Below are 15,004 nucleotides of genomic sequence, written 5' to 3' on the forward strand. Positions count from 1 at the left end.
AGAGTAAACTTGTTTCCAGAAAGTTAATTTTTCTGATGCAGGTTTGTGTGTATAAGGTAAATAGCAGTCTAGTACACACAGAGATGTTTCTGTAAAATATATTTCTTATTCTGTGAACTGTCATCAAAAAAGTTTAGAAGCAGGGGTACCTGGGTGGTTCAGTTGGTTAAGCGTCCGACTCTCGGTTTCGGCTCAGGTCATGATCCTGGAATTGAGTCCAGCGTGGGGCTCCACGCTCAGCCTAGAGTCTGCTTATCCCTCTCCCTCTGCTCCTCAACCCTACTTGCGCATGCGTGCTCTCTCTCTCTCAAATATAATCTTTAAAAAAAAAAAAGATGCTTTAAAAAAGAAAAGTTTAGAAGCTTCTAATCCAGGTGAAAAATTAAAATAGCCAGCACTAAGGTGGACACTGGTCTCATAGGGTGATGATAAGATGTATCCTGGTAATTAGTTGTGAGTAGTATAATAGAAGAGTAGAACTCTTCTGGCTTAGGCAGTACTGTCTTTGGGTAACTGCCCGAGTTAGCAGTTTTCAAATTTACATCATCTTCTCTCTTTCCTCAGAAATCTTTCTTAGTTCCTGTGTTTCCTCTCTTTGTAACTTGCTCAGCTATTTAGCTAATTACCAGTGGAATCACAGTGCCTGGAATTACTAGTGTTCTGAGAGAAGAGTATTTCAATCTGGAGATGACGTTGGAGTGTTATGTCAAGCATTATCTCACTCAGAGATCTTTGCATTTGCCCATACTTTTGTGTAGAATGCTATTCCTCTGATATCTGCATGACTCATTCAGGTCTCTGCGCAAATGTTACCTTACTCCAGAGGCCTTTTCTGATTCCCCGTTTAAATCAGGCCCTGCTGCACCCATCCACTTACCCTGCCTTATTTTCCCCCAGCTTTTTGCTAGGAAAATTTATAAACATGCAGACAAATTTAGAGAATTTGACAGTGAATACCTCGATGTCTACTAGTAGATTCTGTAATTGACCTTTTACTGTTTGCTTTATCTCCTGTCTCTTCATCTCTAACTTTTAAGTGCAGTTCAGTGAGTGGCAGGCATCAGTACATTTTGCCCCTCAGTACTTCAGCTTGTATATCATTAACTAGAGTTCAATATTTGTTCAAAGTTTTTAAGGTAAAGTTTACATAGAATGAAATGCACAAGTATTAACTGTACCATTTTGATGAGTTTTGACAAACACAAACATTGGTTAACTTAAACCCTTATCAAGATATTGAATATTACCATCATCCCAGAAATTCTCTAAGTACCTTTTTCAGTCACTGTTCTGATTTTTTTCCACTATAGATTCTAGATTAGTTTTCCCTGTTGCAGAACTTAATATAATATAATATAAATGGAATCTTTGAGTAGGGTTCTTCTAATCAGCATAACTTGTATTATTTTTCTTTATAACACTTAAATCATCATGTGACATATATTTGTGTCTTGTCAGTTTTCTTTCCACTGGACTGGAAAGGGCTGTATTTTGTCCATTTCTGTATTTCTTGTGCCCAAAACCATGCCTGCCACATAGCCGGTACTCAGTAAATTTTGTTAAATAAGTGAATTAATGCCTGATTAAATGATTTTGAGTGAGTGAGCAAAGGCCCTGGCTTGTAAATTCCTCTGAGGAAATGGTTAACAAGGTCAAAACCTACTAAAAAATTCAAGTAAGATAACTGAAAGGCACTGATTGAATTTTAACAACAAAGGGATTATTTATTATTGACCTTTGACAAAGCAATTTCTGGGACATAGAGCTGTTTTCAGAGTGCTGTGTGATGGAGTGAATGGGAAGGGTAGAAATGTGTACAAACATTTAAAGAGAACCAGTATGTAAAACTTTACCTGTGAACACAAAGAGAAAGGAATGTTTGGTTGGTGGAAATGCGCAGGAGGAGATAGAGAATTGAGGGTTAGGGGCGCCTGGGTGGCACAGCGGTTAAGCGTCTGCCTTCGGCTCAGGGTGTGATCCCGGCGCTGTGGGATCGAGCCCCACATCAGGCTCTTCCACTATGAGCCTGCTTCTTCCTCTCCCACTCCCCCTGCTTGTGTTCCCTCTCTCGCTGGCTGTCTCTATCTCTGTCGAATAAATAAATAAAATCTTAAAAAAAAAAAAAAGAATTGAGGGTTAGTTTTTGTTTTATAAAATGGGAGAGACTTTAAAGTTTGTTTGTTTAAATGGGAGAGACTTTAAAGGATAGTCAGCTTCTGATGGGCAGGAGTCTCTGGGCATAGAAGTTAGCAGTACAGGAGAGAATGAGGTAACTGTTCTTTGTGGTTGAGAAAGGCAAGTCTTACTATCTATCCCATTATCCAAGTTTGAAACCAGTAGTTAATCAACCAGTAACTAAATTCTCTTATTTTTATTGTAATATATTTCACCAAATTCTTCCACATTTAACTTTTTTTTAAACAAGGTCTTTGTTCAGTAGTAGGTTTTGAAAATTTATGTATAATGTCCCAATGAGACAGAGAGACTATACCTAAATACTAGAAAGGAGAATGTTATGGTTGAAGTGATGTATGGCAGTTATAAATTAGCACTTAGATCCCTGAAATTAAAGAATTTTATTTCGAAGTCTCATCATTCAGCCAAGTAATTTGCACCTCTGGGAAGTATTCATGAATTTCCACTACTGGGATATTCTGATCTCTTGCCAATTCCAGCCCACCACTTTTATAGGACCCATGGGTGTAGCTCTAGCAGGCTGTCACTGTGAGTCACCCAGACCAATCCAGAGTATCATCCTTTGCTCTGCACCTCTCCTTCCCCCTACTAGTACCTTCCTCCATCATTGCTGCCCAAAGCCTTGGTTACCACCTACACACTGGGGACTCAGTTGTGACAACTGCCATGCTCCAAGAGGTAGAATCTCACTTTGGAGTGACAGCTCAGCAAGTTGCCTCCCCTTGGACCAGCTGCTAGGAAAATGAGGTGGGGCATTACAGTTTTTGCTCTTATCGTGTAAGTACCTACATAATACTATTGATTTTGCCTTTCCACCCACACAGCCTAAAATATTTACTATCTGGCACTTTACAGAAAAAGTTTGAGAAAGATACATTCTGTTAGGAGCATAAACACTGAAATTTGAAAGTGAACCCCTGTTTCCGAAAAATTAAAAATAGGTGGCTAGGGGCACCTGGGTGGCTCAGTGAGTTCAGCGTCCGACTCTTGATTTCAGCTCAGTCATGATCTCAGGGTCGTGACGTCGAGCCCAGCTTTGGGCTCCATGCTGGTCATAGAGCCTAATTAAGATTCTCTCCCTCTCCCCCTCCCTTGAAAAAGAATCCGTGGCTTACATTATGCTTGGAACATGAGAGCTTACTTGAATATTTGTTGAATGTTAAATTGGAAATATTTGTAGTTTACCTGAGATAAAACTAGAATAGGGCTTCATAGCCTATTATATAGATGGAACCCTTGGTTATATTTATTTTTCCCCCTAATATTTTAATGTGTTTCTGATCACAGGCTAAGACATGACCAAGTAAAATATTTAAGTCATACAAAAACACTCAGAGAATGGTGTCTATATATTATTCCTGCAGTAAGTATTTAAGAGCTTCTCTGTGTCAGACTTTACCCTAGGCCCTGGGTGTTCAGAGGGCCAAGAGAGCCCAAGACTCTGCTGCTATGAAGTATGTGTAACAACAGGCTGACCTGCTGGGGCCTTGCACATACAACCTATTCAGTAATGTCATATAGTGACAGGTTCTGTGAGGAAAGATAGAAAGAAGTAGGTAAAGAGGTTAGCGAGTAGCTATGTAAATTTCTGTTTTGAATACACTTATAGAATTATTTTAAGAAAATGGGATCATACTCTACACAGTGTAGAGTTTTCAGTTGCTTTTTTTTTTTCTTCAAGTTTTTATTTAAATTCCGGTTAACATACAGTGTAGTATTAGTTTCAGGTGTAGAATTTAGTGATTCATCACTTACATATAACACCCAGCATTCATCACAACGAGTGCCCACCTTAATACCCATCAGCCATTTAACCCATCCCCCCCAGCCTCCTCCCCAGTAACCCTCAGTTTGTTCTCTATAATTAAGAGTGTTGTCTGGTTTGCCTCTCTTTCGCTCCCCCACCATGTTTGTCTGTTTTGTTTCTTCAGTTCCACATGTGAGTGACATCATGTGGTATTTGTTTTTCTCTGACTGACTTATTTCACCTAACATAATACCCTCTAACTCCATCCACGTTGTTACAGATGTCAAGATTACACTCTTTTTGGTGGCTGAGTAATATTCTGTTGTGTAAATATACTGTCTCTTCTTTATCCATTCATCAGTCGATGGACATTTGGGCTCTTTCCATAATTTGAGTATTGTTGATAATGCTGCTATAAACATCAGGATGTATGTATCCCTTCAAATCTGTTTATTTATTTATGTATTTTAGAGAGAGTATGAGTGGTGGGTGGGGCAGAGGGAGAGAAAATCCTAAGCAGGCTCCATGCCCAGTGCGGAGCCCAGTGTGGGGCTTAATCTCACCACCCTGAGATCATGACCTGAGCCAAGATCAAGAGTCAGATGCTTAACAGAGTGAGCCACCGAAGTGCTTTTGTAGCCTTTAGGTAAATACCTCATAGTGCTTTCTAAAACTTGGTCATATGTCCATGTCAGTACGATTCACACATTCAACAAATATTTAGTAAATATTTATTAAGCACCTCTGCAGGCACTGTGCTTTGTGCTGTTAGTATACACTGATGAGCAATACAGATTTAAACCTCAGTCTCTTCATAAAGCTTGTTGATCTAAATATGTAGGTTTGCCTTTTCAATGTTTTTATTTTTATTTTATTTTATTATTTTATTATTTTATTATTTTATTTTTTATTTTATTTTTTTATTTTATGTTATGTTATGTTATGTTATGTTATGTTATGTTATGTTATGTTATTCATTGGTTTATTTTTAAGTAGAATCCACACCCAGTGTGGAGTCCAACACGGGGGCTGAACTCACGAGGTCCCTGAGATCACAACCAGAACTGAGATCAAGAGTTGAATGGTTTTATTTATTTATTTATTTATTTATTTATTTTTAAAGATTATGTTTATTTATTTGACAGAGAGAGAGAGAGACAGCCAGCAAGAGAGGGAACGCAAGCAGGGGGAGTGGGAGAGGAAGAAGCAAGCTCCCAGTGGAGGAGCCCGATGTGGGGCTCGATCCCAGGACCCTGGGATCACTCCCTGAGCCGAAGGCAGACGCTTAACGACTGAGCCACCCAGGTGCCCCAAGAGTTGAATGGTTTTATAGTATTTCCTTGCATATTATTGCTGTGTAACAAATTATTCCCAAATTTAGCAGTTTGAAACAACAAATCATATCATCTTAAATAGTTTCTGGGGATTAGGAATCTGGAAGTGGCTTAGCTGTGTGCTTCTGTGCAGGTTCTCATGAGGCTGTAGTCATCTGGAGGATGATTAAGTGGAGCTGACATAGCAAACCCAGGAGAGCTGAATTCTGGCCTGTGAGGGGGACAAGCCTGGTCTCCGCATTGGCACTCTAAAAGGGTCAGGAATTGGCAGCATTAGATATGGTAGGAAGTAGTGGTGAAGATGGCACGATGACAGCAAGATTGAAAGTCACTTTGAGAAATGAATCCTTAATTCCCCTCCCTGCAGCTAGGACTAGTATCCTGCCTGTGGGTGTTTTCTCTGGAGTTCTCTAACTTGGGAACACCAGGCACACTTGAGGGCAAAGACTGTGCTAAATTGGGACATAAGTGAACCTTCAGGAGATTAGTAAGTGAATAAAGTTATAAGTGAGTTTTCAAACCCAAGGATTCTTACCTACTCAAATCCCAGAATATTGACAACAGGATTTTACCTTTTCACCCAGATTGAAATTATCTTCTGTTGAAACCCCTCACCCTATAAAAAGACTAAAAATACTGATACCTATTTGTCCTGCAATGAAATAGCCTTGTTCTGTACTCCTTCAGTCAGTCCCACAATTGGCACCCAGGAACAAAAAGGTCCCAGTCAGTTTTAATATTCTCAGAGACATAAGAGTAGATATAACATACATTGCATTAAAGAAGGAGGTGTTGTAAAAACAGAATACTCCCAGAACCAAAATCTCTTAGAAATCTGATTCAGTGGAAGACTTGAGTAATAAAGGTGAAGAAATTTCTCAGAAAATAGAACAAAAAGATAGGTTTATAAAATAAAAGAAAGAAAATAGAAAATTTAGAGTACCAGTTCAAAGGGGTCTGATAAGAAAAGTTCCAGAAAGAGAGAAAATGGGAGGAAATCCTTAATAAAAACTCTTAACAAACATGAAGGGCATGAATTTTCTTATTAAAAGGGCTCACCAAAACTCAGGATAATGAGCAAAAATAAATCTGTATTAAGATGCTTTGTTGTGAAAATTTTAGTATGTTGGGGCGAAAGAAAAAAATTTAAACATTTCCAGAGATTTTAAAAAGGGAATAGAAGCAGATGTCATACTTAAGAGAATGGCATTAGATTTCTCGGAATCAACACAAGAAGCTATTAGGCAACTTAATGTTGAGGGAAATTAAATGCACTCTAGATGTCTGTAATCAGCCACACTGTTGAGTGTGTGCACAGAATAAAAACATTTTCAGACATCCTCAGTTTCCAAAGTCTATTTCCCATGTATTCTTTCTTAGGAAGCTACCAGGACTCCTGTTTCTCTAAAATTAACTACTGAATACGAAAGACATGGGCTCCAAATCTTAGGTGTCTTCATAGAAAGGGTGGGAAAGGAATCACCAAGCATGATGGTGAAAGGAAGCCCAAGATGGCAGATGTGCCGCAGCTTCACAGTTGGCCGGGCGAGACCAGCAGCTCATCAGGAGGCAACTGTGATTGATAATACCTGATGAGCCTGAATATTTGGACAGGACATTTATGCAGCTGGAAAAGTATTTGGAGTTCAATTAATAAATACATAGAAAATAAGGAAATGGGAGGAAAGGAGACAAAAGAAATGCAGTGTTCCATGACTCAGCTGCCAGGAGGGTTTTATATCACATAACTGTAAGGGGAAGGACACAGAATGTCTGCGTGTGTTTGGAATGGTCAGAGGAGAGTAAGTGTTACAGAGTGTGTGTGTGTATATATGTGTGCAGGAAGGAGACTTCAGCTTCATCTTTCACAGTGAGAAATCAATGTATATTGTTTGAAATTAAATATAAAATAATAAAGTAAGCTTATTAATATGAAAAGAGGTAAATACTGAAAGAATTGGCTACGACAGTCGAAAATGTTGCATTTGTAAAATGGAAAATGAAGTTAAGGGGACATAGACTGTATGTATGAAGGTGTATGCAACTGTGAAGGTATGTAACTATGTGAAAGTATAGATAATTTTGATCAGAATTAAACCTAAATTAAACATGGTAAAGAGTATTTATAAAGAAAAGATGGAAACCTAGAAGTTTTGCTACAGAGTTGCAGTAAGAACCCAAAGACTGATTATAGGAATTAATATCTAAAAATAGCAAAAGTACCATTATCAGGAAGTTCTTGAAACTTCATGCATTTTGAAGGTATTTGTTTTGGGCTGTTAAGCTTTCATACAAATCAGTAGCCCATTTTGAACTTTTATTATTATATAAAAGCAAATAAAATCTGAAATTTCAGGGTTTTTTTAGTGAAATGCTTTTTTGTAAGAAATACCTAATTTTTGTAGTACAGGGTAGCATGACTGTTTCAGTATAGGATTTTATACAACTGTTTTTTTTTTTCTACTTTAACAGTTAGCTTTTTATTTAAAGTCATATGTAAGATTACTTTATTACTGCATCTTCTCAATTGTTTCTTCCTTGTATTTGCCCTTTGTCTTTCCTAATTTGGTGAGATTTGGTTTTACGTTCAAGAACCTTTTTGCAGTCTTTGTCCAGTTTTAGTCTAGAGATAACCACTTTGCTAGGGTGAATGCCCACATGGGCAGTTGTGCCATTCACCTTCGCTCACTGTTTTCATTTAGTGTAGATGGATTCCTTCCCGTAAACCTGGACTGCTTTGCTAATTTGCTGACCTTTGTAGTGTCCTAGCACAACCTCTATTTCATCATCCTTTTGGATGGGCACAGATTGATCATTGTACTTCTGTCTCAGCTCTTTGCAAAGAGAGGAAGACGTAATTTTCCTCCAAATGTGAGAAGGTGCATTGAAATGCCTTTTTCGGTTCTTGCTCTGGTCAGAAGTCACGAAGGGATTGAACTTCATTTTAGCTGCTGATGCTTCAGCAATGGCCACAAAAGGGAAGAGAGCAATAGTAATTTTTTAATAGATAAATTTAACAACTTACATGATCCTGAGTCAGTTGTGAACTTGGACATTTTTATTGTTCGTAGTTACTTTTGAACCATTTTGTGACTTGTGTTTATTGGATGCAGCTTAAGCAAACTATTAATTTTTTTTACATGCCTTTTTTAAGTAAGTCTGTATATATGTGTAAACCTTGCTTAGGGAATAGCTTTAATATGTATAATCATTGTGTAAGAAAATAATTTAGGGTGAGTGTCTGACTCTTGGATTTGGTTCAGGTCATGATCTCAGGGTCATGAGATCGAGCCCTGTGTCAGGCTTCATGCCCAGTGGAAAGTCTGCTTGAGATTCTCTCTCCCTCTGCCTCTCCTCCCACTCTGTGTGAGCTCGCTCTAAAATAAATTAAACTCTTAAAGAAAAGTTTAATGATGAAAGGCCTCTCTAATCCCAAAGGAATCAAATTAAATTGGGTCCCTGGGTTTAAGAGAGAGAAAAATACTTCCATTTATTCTCCTTTCAATTGAAAACAAAAATGTTAAACTCAGAAATAATCAAGTTTTTATATTTTACATTTAACATTTTTCTTCTATATCAATATTACAGAAAGAATGGAGAGGAAGAAACAGGAATCACAAAGGAGAAAACAAGAGTGGGGAAAATAAGAGATTGAGAGTCTTTGAGATGAAACAGAAAAAGATGAAATTGAGATGTCTATAAACTCAGGAGTTTTACCAAAAACAAAACGGAGATAGTTGTATACAAAAAGAAGACGCTGTATACATATAGAAGAATTTTTGTGGAACAGTGTCACCACATACTTCTTTAATGCAGTTTCTGCTCTTAGATGTATATTTTTGAAATTGCAGGCAAAAGTGGATATTGCCTCATTAATATTTTGTGCCTTGAGTGTGATATTAAGCTGAAAGTTCCTCTGCTTTTGGTTAAACTTGTCTTTTTTTTATTTTTTAAGATTTATTTATTTATTTGAGGAGAGAGCACAAGCAGGGGAAGGACAGAGGGAGAAGGAGAAGCAGACTCCCTGCTGATCAGGGAGCCCAGTGTGGGGCTCAATCCCAGGACCCCAGGATCATGACTTGAGTGGAAGGCAGCTGCTTAACCGACTGAGCCACCCAGGCGCCCCTAGATTTGTCTTTTCTGATGATAAATTTCTAATGATAAATTCTATAAATTAGTAACTTTTTAAAACTTTAGGTATTACTTTATCCTCCTTTGCTAACTATGTTTACTGAGTTTCCAATACTGTCAGTAGAAAGGGAGGGGTGCCTGGGTGGCTCAGTCGTTAAGTATCTGCCTTCAGCTCAGGTCATGATCCCAGCGTTCTGGGATCCAGCCCCGCATCGGGCTCCCTGCTCAGTGGGAAGCCTGCTTCTCCCTCTCCCACTCCCCCTGCTTGTATTCCTTCTTTTGCCGCCTCTCTGTTAAATAAATAAATAAAATCTTTAAAAGAAAGAAAAAGGGAATAATTAAGAACTTAAAAGGCACTAATAATTGGGAAAAGAAACTTTGCATGTATGTGTATATATAACCTTTTAAAGTAAAACTTGTAATTTTCCTGATTATAAGAAGGAATGATTTTTCAGATTGTCTTAGTTTGTTATCTTCTATTTTTGTTCTTGGATTTTTATTAAAGGTGGGAACAGAGAAAAGATCCTCATGGTAGAACTTACTACGTGGATCATAACACTCGAACAACGACATGGGAGAGGCCGCAACCTTTACCTCCAGGGTAATGTGGCATCTTTATGCATCTCCACTTGTGTTTTATCATACATGTGATTTCTTTAACTTATTTATTACAATAAAGTGATTCTTTCATTGTGCATGTTATATTTCCTTCATTTACTTCTGTGAATAATAACTTCAGTAAATGAAATTTGTTATATTGTATCTCTTCTACAGTTAGTCTGAAGGGGCTTCCTCAAGAGATTGTCGAACACTCGCATGAGTAACTGAGACTACTTGTGGAATTTTCGTTCAGTTTTAGTGCTTGTCATTAGTTTTTAAGGAATGAAAGGCCTGTTTAGGAAAATGTATATGTATGGTTCTCCAAAGATAGTGATCTAAGCTATGTTATATGAGATTTAATGATACAAGAGAGGTGAGAGTGGTTCAAAGTTATGATCTTAAAAGATTACTACAAGTAAAATTGTGTTACATTATGGCTAAAATTATAGAGGGTCTTAAGTGAATAAAAACATTTCTATTACATGCTAAATAAATTCATGCTGTTAGGCTGTCATTCACAGTCATTCACAAACAGATCTTCCTTTTCCTTTGTGTTCTTATCTTTCATAACTCTTTATACATATTGTGCTGATAGCTAGTTGAATTATATTATTTATATTCTTCTCATACACTCTGAGGGGCACCTGGGTGGCTCAGTCTCTTGAGCGTCTGCCTCCGGCTCAGGTCATGATCCCGGGGTCCTGGGATCAAGCCCTGCATCGGGCTCCCTGCTCAGTGGGGAGCCTGCTTCTCCCTCTGCCTCTCCCCCTCGGCTCGTGCTCTGTCTCTTTCTCTCCTCTCTCTCAAATAAATAAATAAAAAAATTTAAATGAATAAGTAAATACATACATACATACATGCAAACATACATATCCAAAAAACCACTCTGCCTGTACCTGCAATATTTTCTTTATTGTCTTTGCTACTTATTCAGAATATCTGTCCTTACAGAGGTAACTTAAAGTCCACCAGTATAAAACACATTCCAAGCCCAGAAAATTCAAAGCAAGAAATGTTACTTTCGTGAGATTGGTTGCTGAAAGGATTCTTAAATCATTGTATGAGTTAATGGCACAGAGAAGTGTTTGCAATGGAGCTGAGATGGGGGCAAGTAGGAGAACTCCAGGCTTGCCTTGTCCCTCAAATAAGCTACATAACTAAGTTAATGGCACAAATTGACTTATGGTTATCTGAACCTGGGAGGATGAGGAGAACTTCAGTTGGTGGCAGAATAGTAAAGGGCATTTTATTTTGAGGGAATATTCAATCAAAGAGATGACAAAGTGAAACATATGATACACTTGGGACCAGCAAGTAGTTGATTTGGCTCTCATGTAGGTCCCTTGAAAGATCTTAGGGGAGATGAGGCTGAAATGGTGATTGGGTTCATTTTTATGCTGTGCTGGAGAGCTGTAATAGGTGGAATGACGTGATTGAATCTGCACTTATGTTCAGCAGCTGGATAACAGCAAGAAGGTAAAGACCTGTAAGAGCTGAGTTACAGCCCTGAACTTGGGCAGTGGCTAGAGGTGCAGATTGCTAGGTATACAGTGAACACGCAGTAGCTTCTTAACCAGAAAAAAGGAGGGTAGTCAGATTAATACTGAGACTATTCAGTCTTTGGCCCCTTTTTTAGACAGTTCTTAGAAATCATGTAGTGGTAGAATGGGAAGGCAGTTTAGCTAAAAAAAGCAAGTTACACGTTCAAAATTTTAAAGTTATGTTGTCGTGTCTCTGATTTTTAAATTATATGAGTAAACTGTTAACTAAATACTTTCCAGTTTCTTTTTAATTTTTATTAATGCTGCTTTTGTTCGTGGTAGTTGGGAAAGAAGAGTTGATGATCGTGGCAGAGTTTATTATGTGGATCATAACACCAGAACAACAACCTGGCAGCGGCCTACCATGGAGTCTGTTCGAAACTTTGAGCAGTGGCAGTCTCAGCGGAACCAGTTGCAGGGAGCTATGCAACAGTTCAACCAGCGATACCTCTATTCGGTAATAGCAGATTGTAAGATGTCAGTACAACTCTTTCCTCCAGGCATTTGCTCTTTTCTACTTTGATGATTTTTAAATGTTACAGACTGCACTGTAAGGTACTTTTTATTTAATCTTTAATAAATAATAATTATTTCTGATATACATACGCACTTTAAGGTTTATTTTTAATTCTAGTTTACTAACATAAGTATGGTTTTTGTCTTAAAAAGTGGCAGTTTCGTAAGTGAAATTTCTTAATGAAATAATTTGTCTTTCCTAATTCCCAGTTTTCTGCCTTTAATTATAATCATTTTGTTTGCTTTAAGCAAAACTGGTTACCCCCTGATTTTACTTCAGACCAGTTTTGCCATTTTTTTAGCTGTTTGGATTCCCATCCCAGATTCTCAGAAACAACACTTTCATGTGTTTGGCCTACCATAGATATTCCTGGAATTGGAGATAGTTTTATCCAAAAAATCTAATGCTATCTGGAAATTTGACCAATTGATGGTCCATGTGTTGCCGTAAGCAAACATCCACAAGAAGACTGGGGGTAGAGGGAAACCTTTGTTACATAGGTCTGATCACAGGAAGTGGAAAATACAAATTTTAAGTACCAGGCATCTCTAGAGAGTGTTTTGAGGCAACTTGAAAACCCAAAACATAGAGGCTAGCAGATTGGGAGGAATTAGGAAAGACACAAAAAGAAAACTTTAACTTTTTTCATTATCCTGCCTCAACCTGGCTCTTTCAGCTCCATTTTCTTCAGAGGTTAAATAATAAGTTCTCATTTGCAGGTTGACCCATTTTCCTGGTGATCTGTAGCCAGCAGAGAGATAGTGGGCCAACCCAGCTTACATAGCAACTCCTGTTGCCACCAATTGCTGGTTCTTTGGTAACTTGTACAGAAATCTGTAGTAAGATTTCGTTGTTTAGCTGTATATAGTAAATAAGAAATTACGTACTGTGTGCTTTTGTTCTTGGTCAACTTAGCTGTATGCGTGAAAACCTTGGGGAAACGGCAGAATTAGGTCATAGGGATGCAGTAGAAGTGTGTTCTCCTGCATAGAACATCTTTAAACAAGTTCAGGTGTAATTATCTAAGTATAGCACAAGTCTGGGATAAAAGTCCAGGCTGACACATACATTGGCTTAGTTAAGCCACCTTAGGTACCCAGATTCTTTGTGCATTGTTACCATGCTTCGTGCTTACCTCGGTCATACAGAGCTGCTGCCCTTTGGACTTCATTCCCCAGTGTAGACAAGAAGAAAGGGAGAGGGGAATGAGAAGAGCAGATGGCTTTTAACTTGAAAGCCCTGCCTTTTTACTCGAAAAGGGATATCCTTACCAGGGACTTCTGCCAGTACTCACTGGCTAGAATTGGTCATTCTACCAACTCAGCTGTGAGGAAGGCTGGGAATGGAATTAGACGGACACATGGCTACCTCGAACAAAACAATGGTTTGAATGTGAAGGAAGAAGGCATGGGAAATGGATATTGGTAAAATTAACAGCATCTATTATAAAGTTATAAAATACTTATCAAGATGCATAACTTTATCATTAAGACATAATTTTTCAGGTGTGATGATTTTTATTTATCATTCTTTTCAAATTGATAGTAGAATGTTTATTTTCTTCTGAATATATTTCTGGATTATAATATATGTAAGCATGAATGTTTTTATTTATGAATATATAAAAGATACTAATATTAAGATAAAAGTTTACTTGTATAAAGTTGAGACTGGATTTTACTGTTGGTTTTGTTTATAGGTATGTCTTAAGGAGAACTGTGATTGTACTTTTAAACAAATAGTATTTTTCATTTGAACACCACAATTTTCTATATGCTCTTTCTCTCTCATTTCACTCCTAATAGATTATTATAGAAGGGCTAAAAATTAAAATACTGATCTCAGTATATTATTTCTAAATCATCTTAGAAAAACTAATGATTTTGTCAGCTGATGGACTCTTCTTAACTCATGATATTTTTAAATGTACTTTGTGTCTTGGAATCACTATATTCACATTTCTTTATCATATTTTTTAGAAGATTACTATAAAATGTTCTACCAAGTATTTAGTTTATTTTTGCTTTTATATTATAGTAATGTTTTTATTTTTCCCTCCAACCCTTTCTCCAATCAGGCTTCAATGTTAGCTGCAGAAAATGACCCATATGGTCCTTTGCCACCAGGCTGGGGTAAGCTGATATTTTGTTGGTAAAAATATCTGAAGATATGTATAGTATAAATAGTCATTAAATGCTGTGCTCACTCTATTTTTTAGAAAAAAGAGTGGATTCAACCGACAGGGTGTACTTTGTGAATCATAACACAAAAACAACCCAGTGGGAAGATCCCAGAACTCAAGGGTATGTGTGTACTAAGGCCTTAATTAAGTCATCTTACGTATATCTGTAGATAGAATCAAGTAAACCTTGATTCGGATGTTTTTAGTACCTAGGAAATGTTCACCTTGTGACTGTAACTTTATCTTTTAGCTTACAGAATGAAGAACCCCTGCCAGAAGGCTGGGAAATTAGGTATACTCGGGAAGGTGTTAGGTACTTTGTTGATCATAATACAAGAACAACAACATTCAAAGATCCTCGCAACGGGAAGTCATCTGTGTAAGTGGAAACCTGAAGTTCTTAAATGCTGTTTAATGAGGACATAAAAATTTAGCCTCAATTTTAGCAACATTGTATTTTGTGGATCAAGAAAACCTATATAAGTGGGGCGCCTGGGTGGCACAGCGGTTAAGCGCCTGCCTTCGGCTCAGGGCGTGATCCCGGCGTTATGGGATCGAGCCCCACGTCAGGCTCCTCTGCTATGAGCCTGCTTCTTCCTCTCCCACTCCCCCTGCTTGTGTTCCCTCTCTCGCTGGCTGTCTCTGTCTCTGTCAAATAAATAATAAATAAAATCTTTAAAAAAAAAAAGAAAAAAAAAGAAAACCTATATAACTAATACCCATTGCTTTACATTACTACAGAATGAATTTTTTGAA

General features: G+C 37.7%; 1 protein-coding gene and 1 pseudogene across 8 annotated transcripts in view; one reads left to right on the plus strand and one right to left on the minus strand.

The window, feature by feature from the left end:
- WWP1 (WW domain containing E3 ubiquitin protein ligase 1) overlaps positions 1-15,004 on the plus strand; it is a 125,172-nt gene that overhangs the window by 66,393 nt on the left and 43,775 nt on the right. For all 8 annotated transcript variants that reach the window (XM_034668266.1, XM_034668269.1, XM_019797156.2 and 5 more), the window contains 5 exons: positions 9,914-10,009; positions 11,832-12,006; positions 14,144-14,198; positions 14,285-14,369; positions 14,499-14,627. In XM_034668266.1, the coding sequence (XP_034524157.1) occupies positions 9,914-10,009; positions 11,832-12,006; positions 14,144-14,198; positions 14,285-14,369; positions 14,499-14,627 (540 nt within the window). The remainder of the gene's footprint in view (positions 1-9,913; positions 10,010-11,831; positions 12,007-14,143; positions 14,199-14,284; positions 14,370-14,498; positions 14,628-15,004) is intronic.
- Positions 7,542-8,220, minus strand: LOC100475705 (annotated as a pseudogene).

The sequence above is a fragment of the Ailuropoda melanoleuca genome, chromosome 9, assembly GCF_002007445.2.
Source record: "Ailuropoda melanoleuca isolate Jingjing chromosome 9, ASM200744v2, whole genome shotgun sequence".
Lineage (NCBI taxonomy): Eukaryota > Metazoa > Chordata > Mammalia > Carnivora > Ursidae > Ailuropoda > Ailuropoda melanoleuca.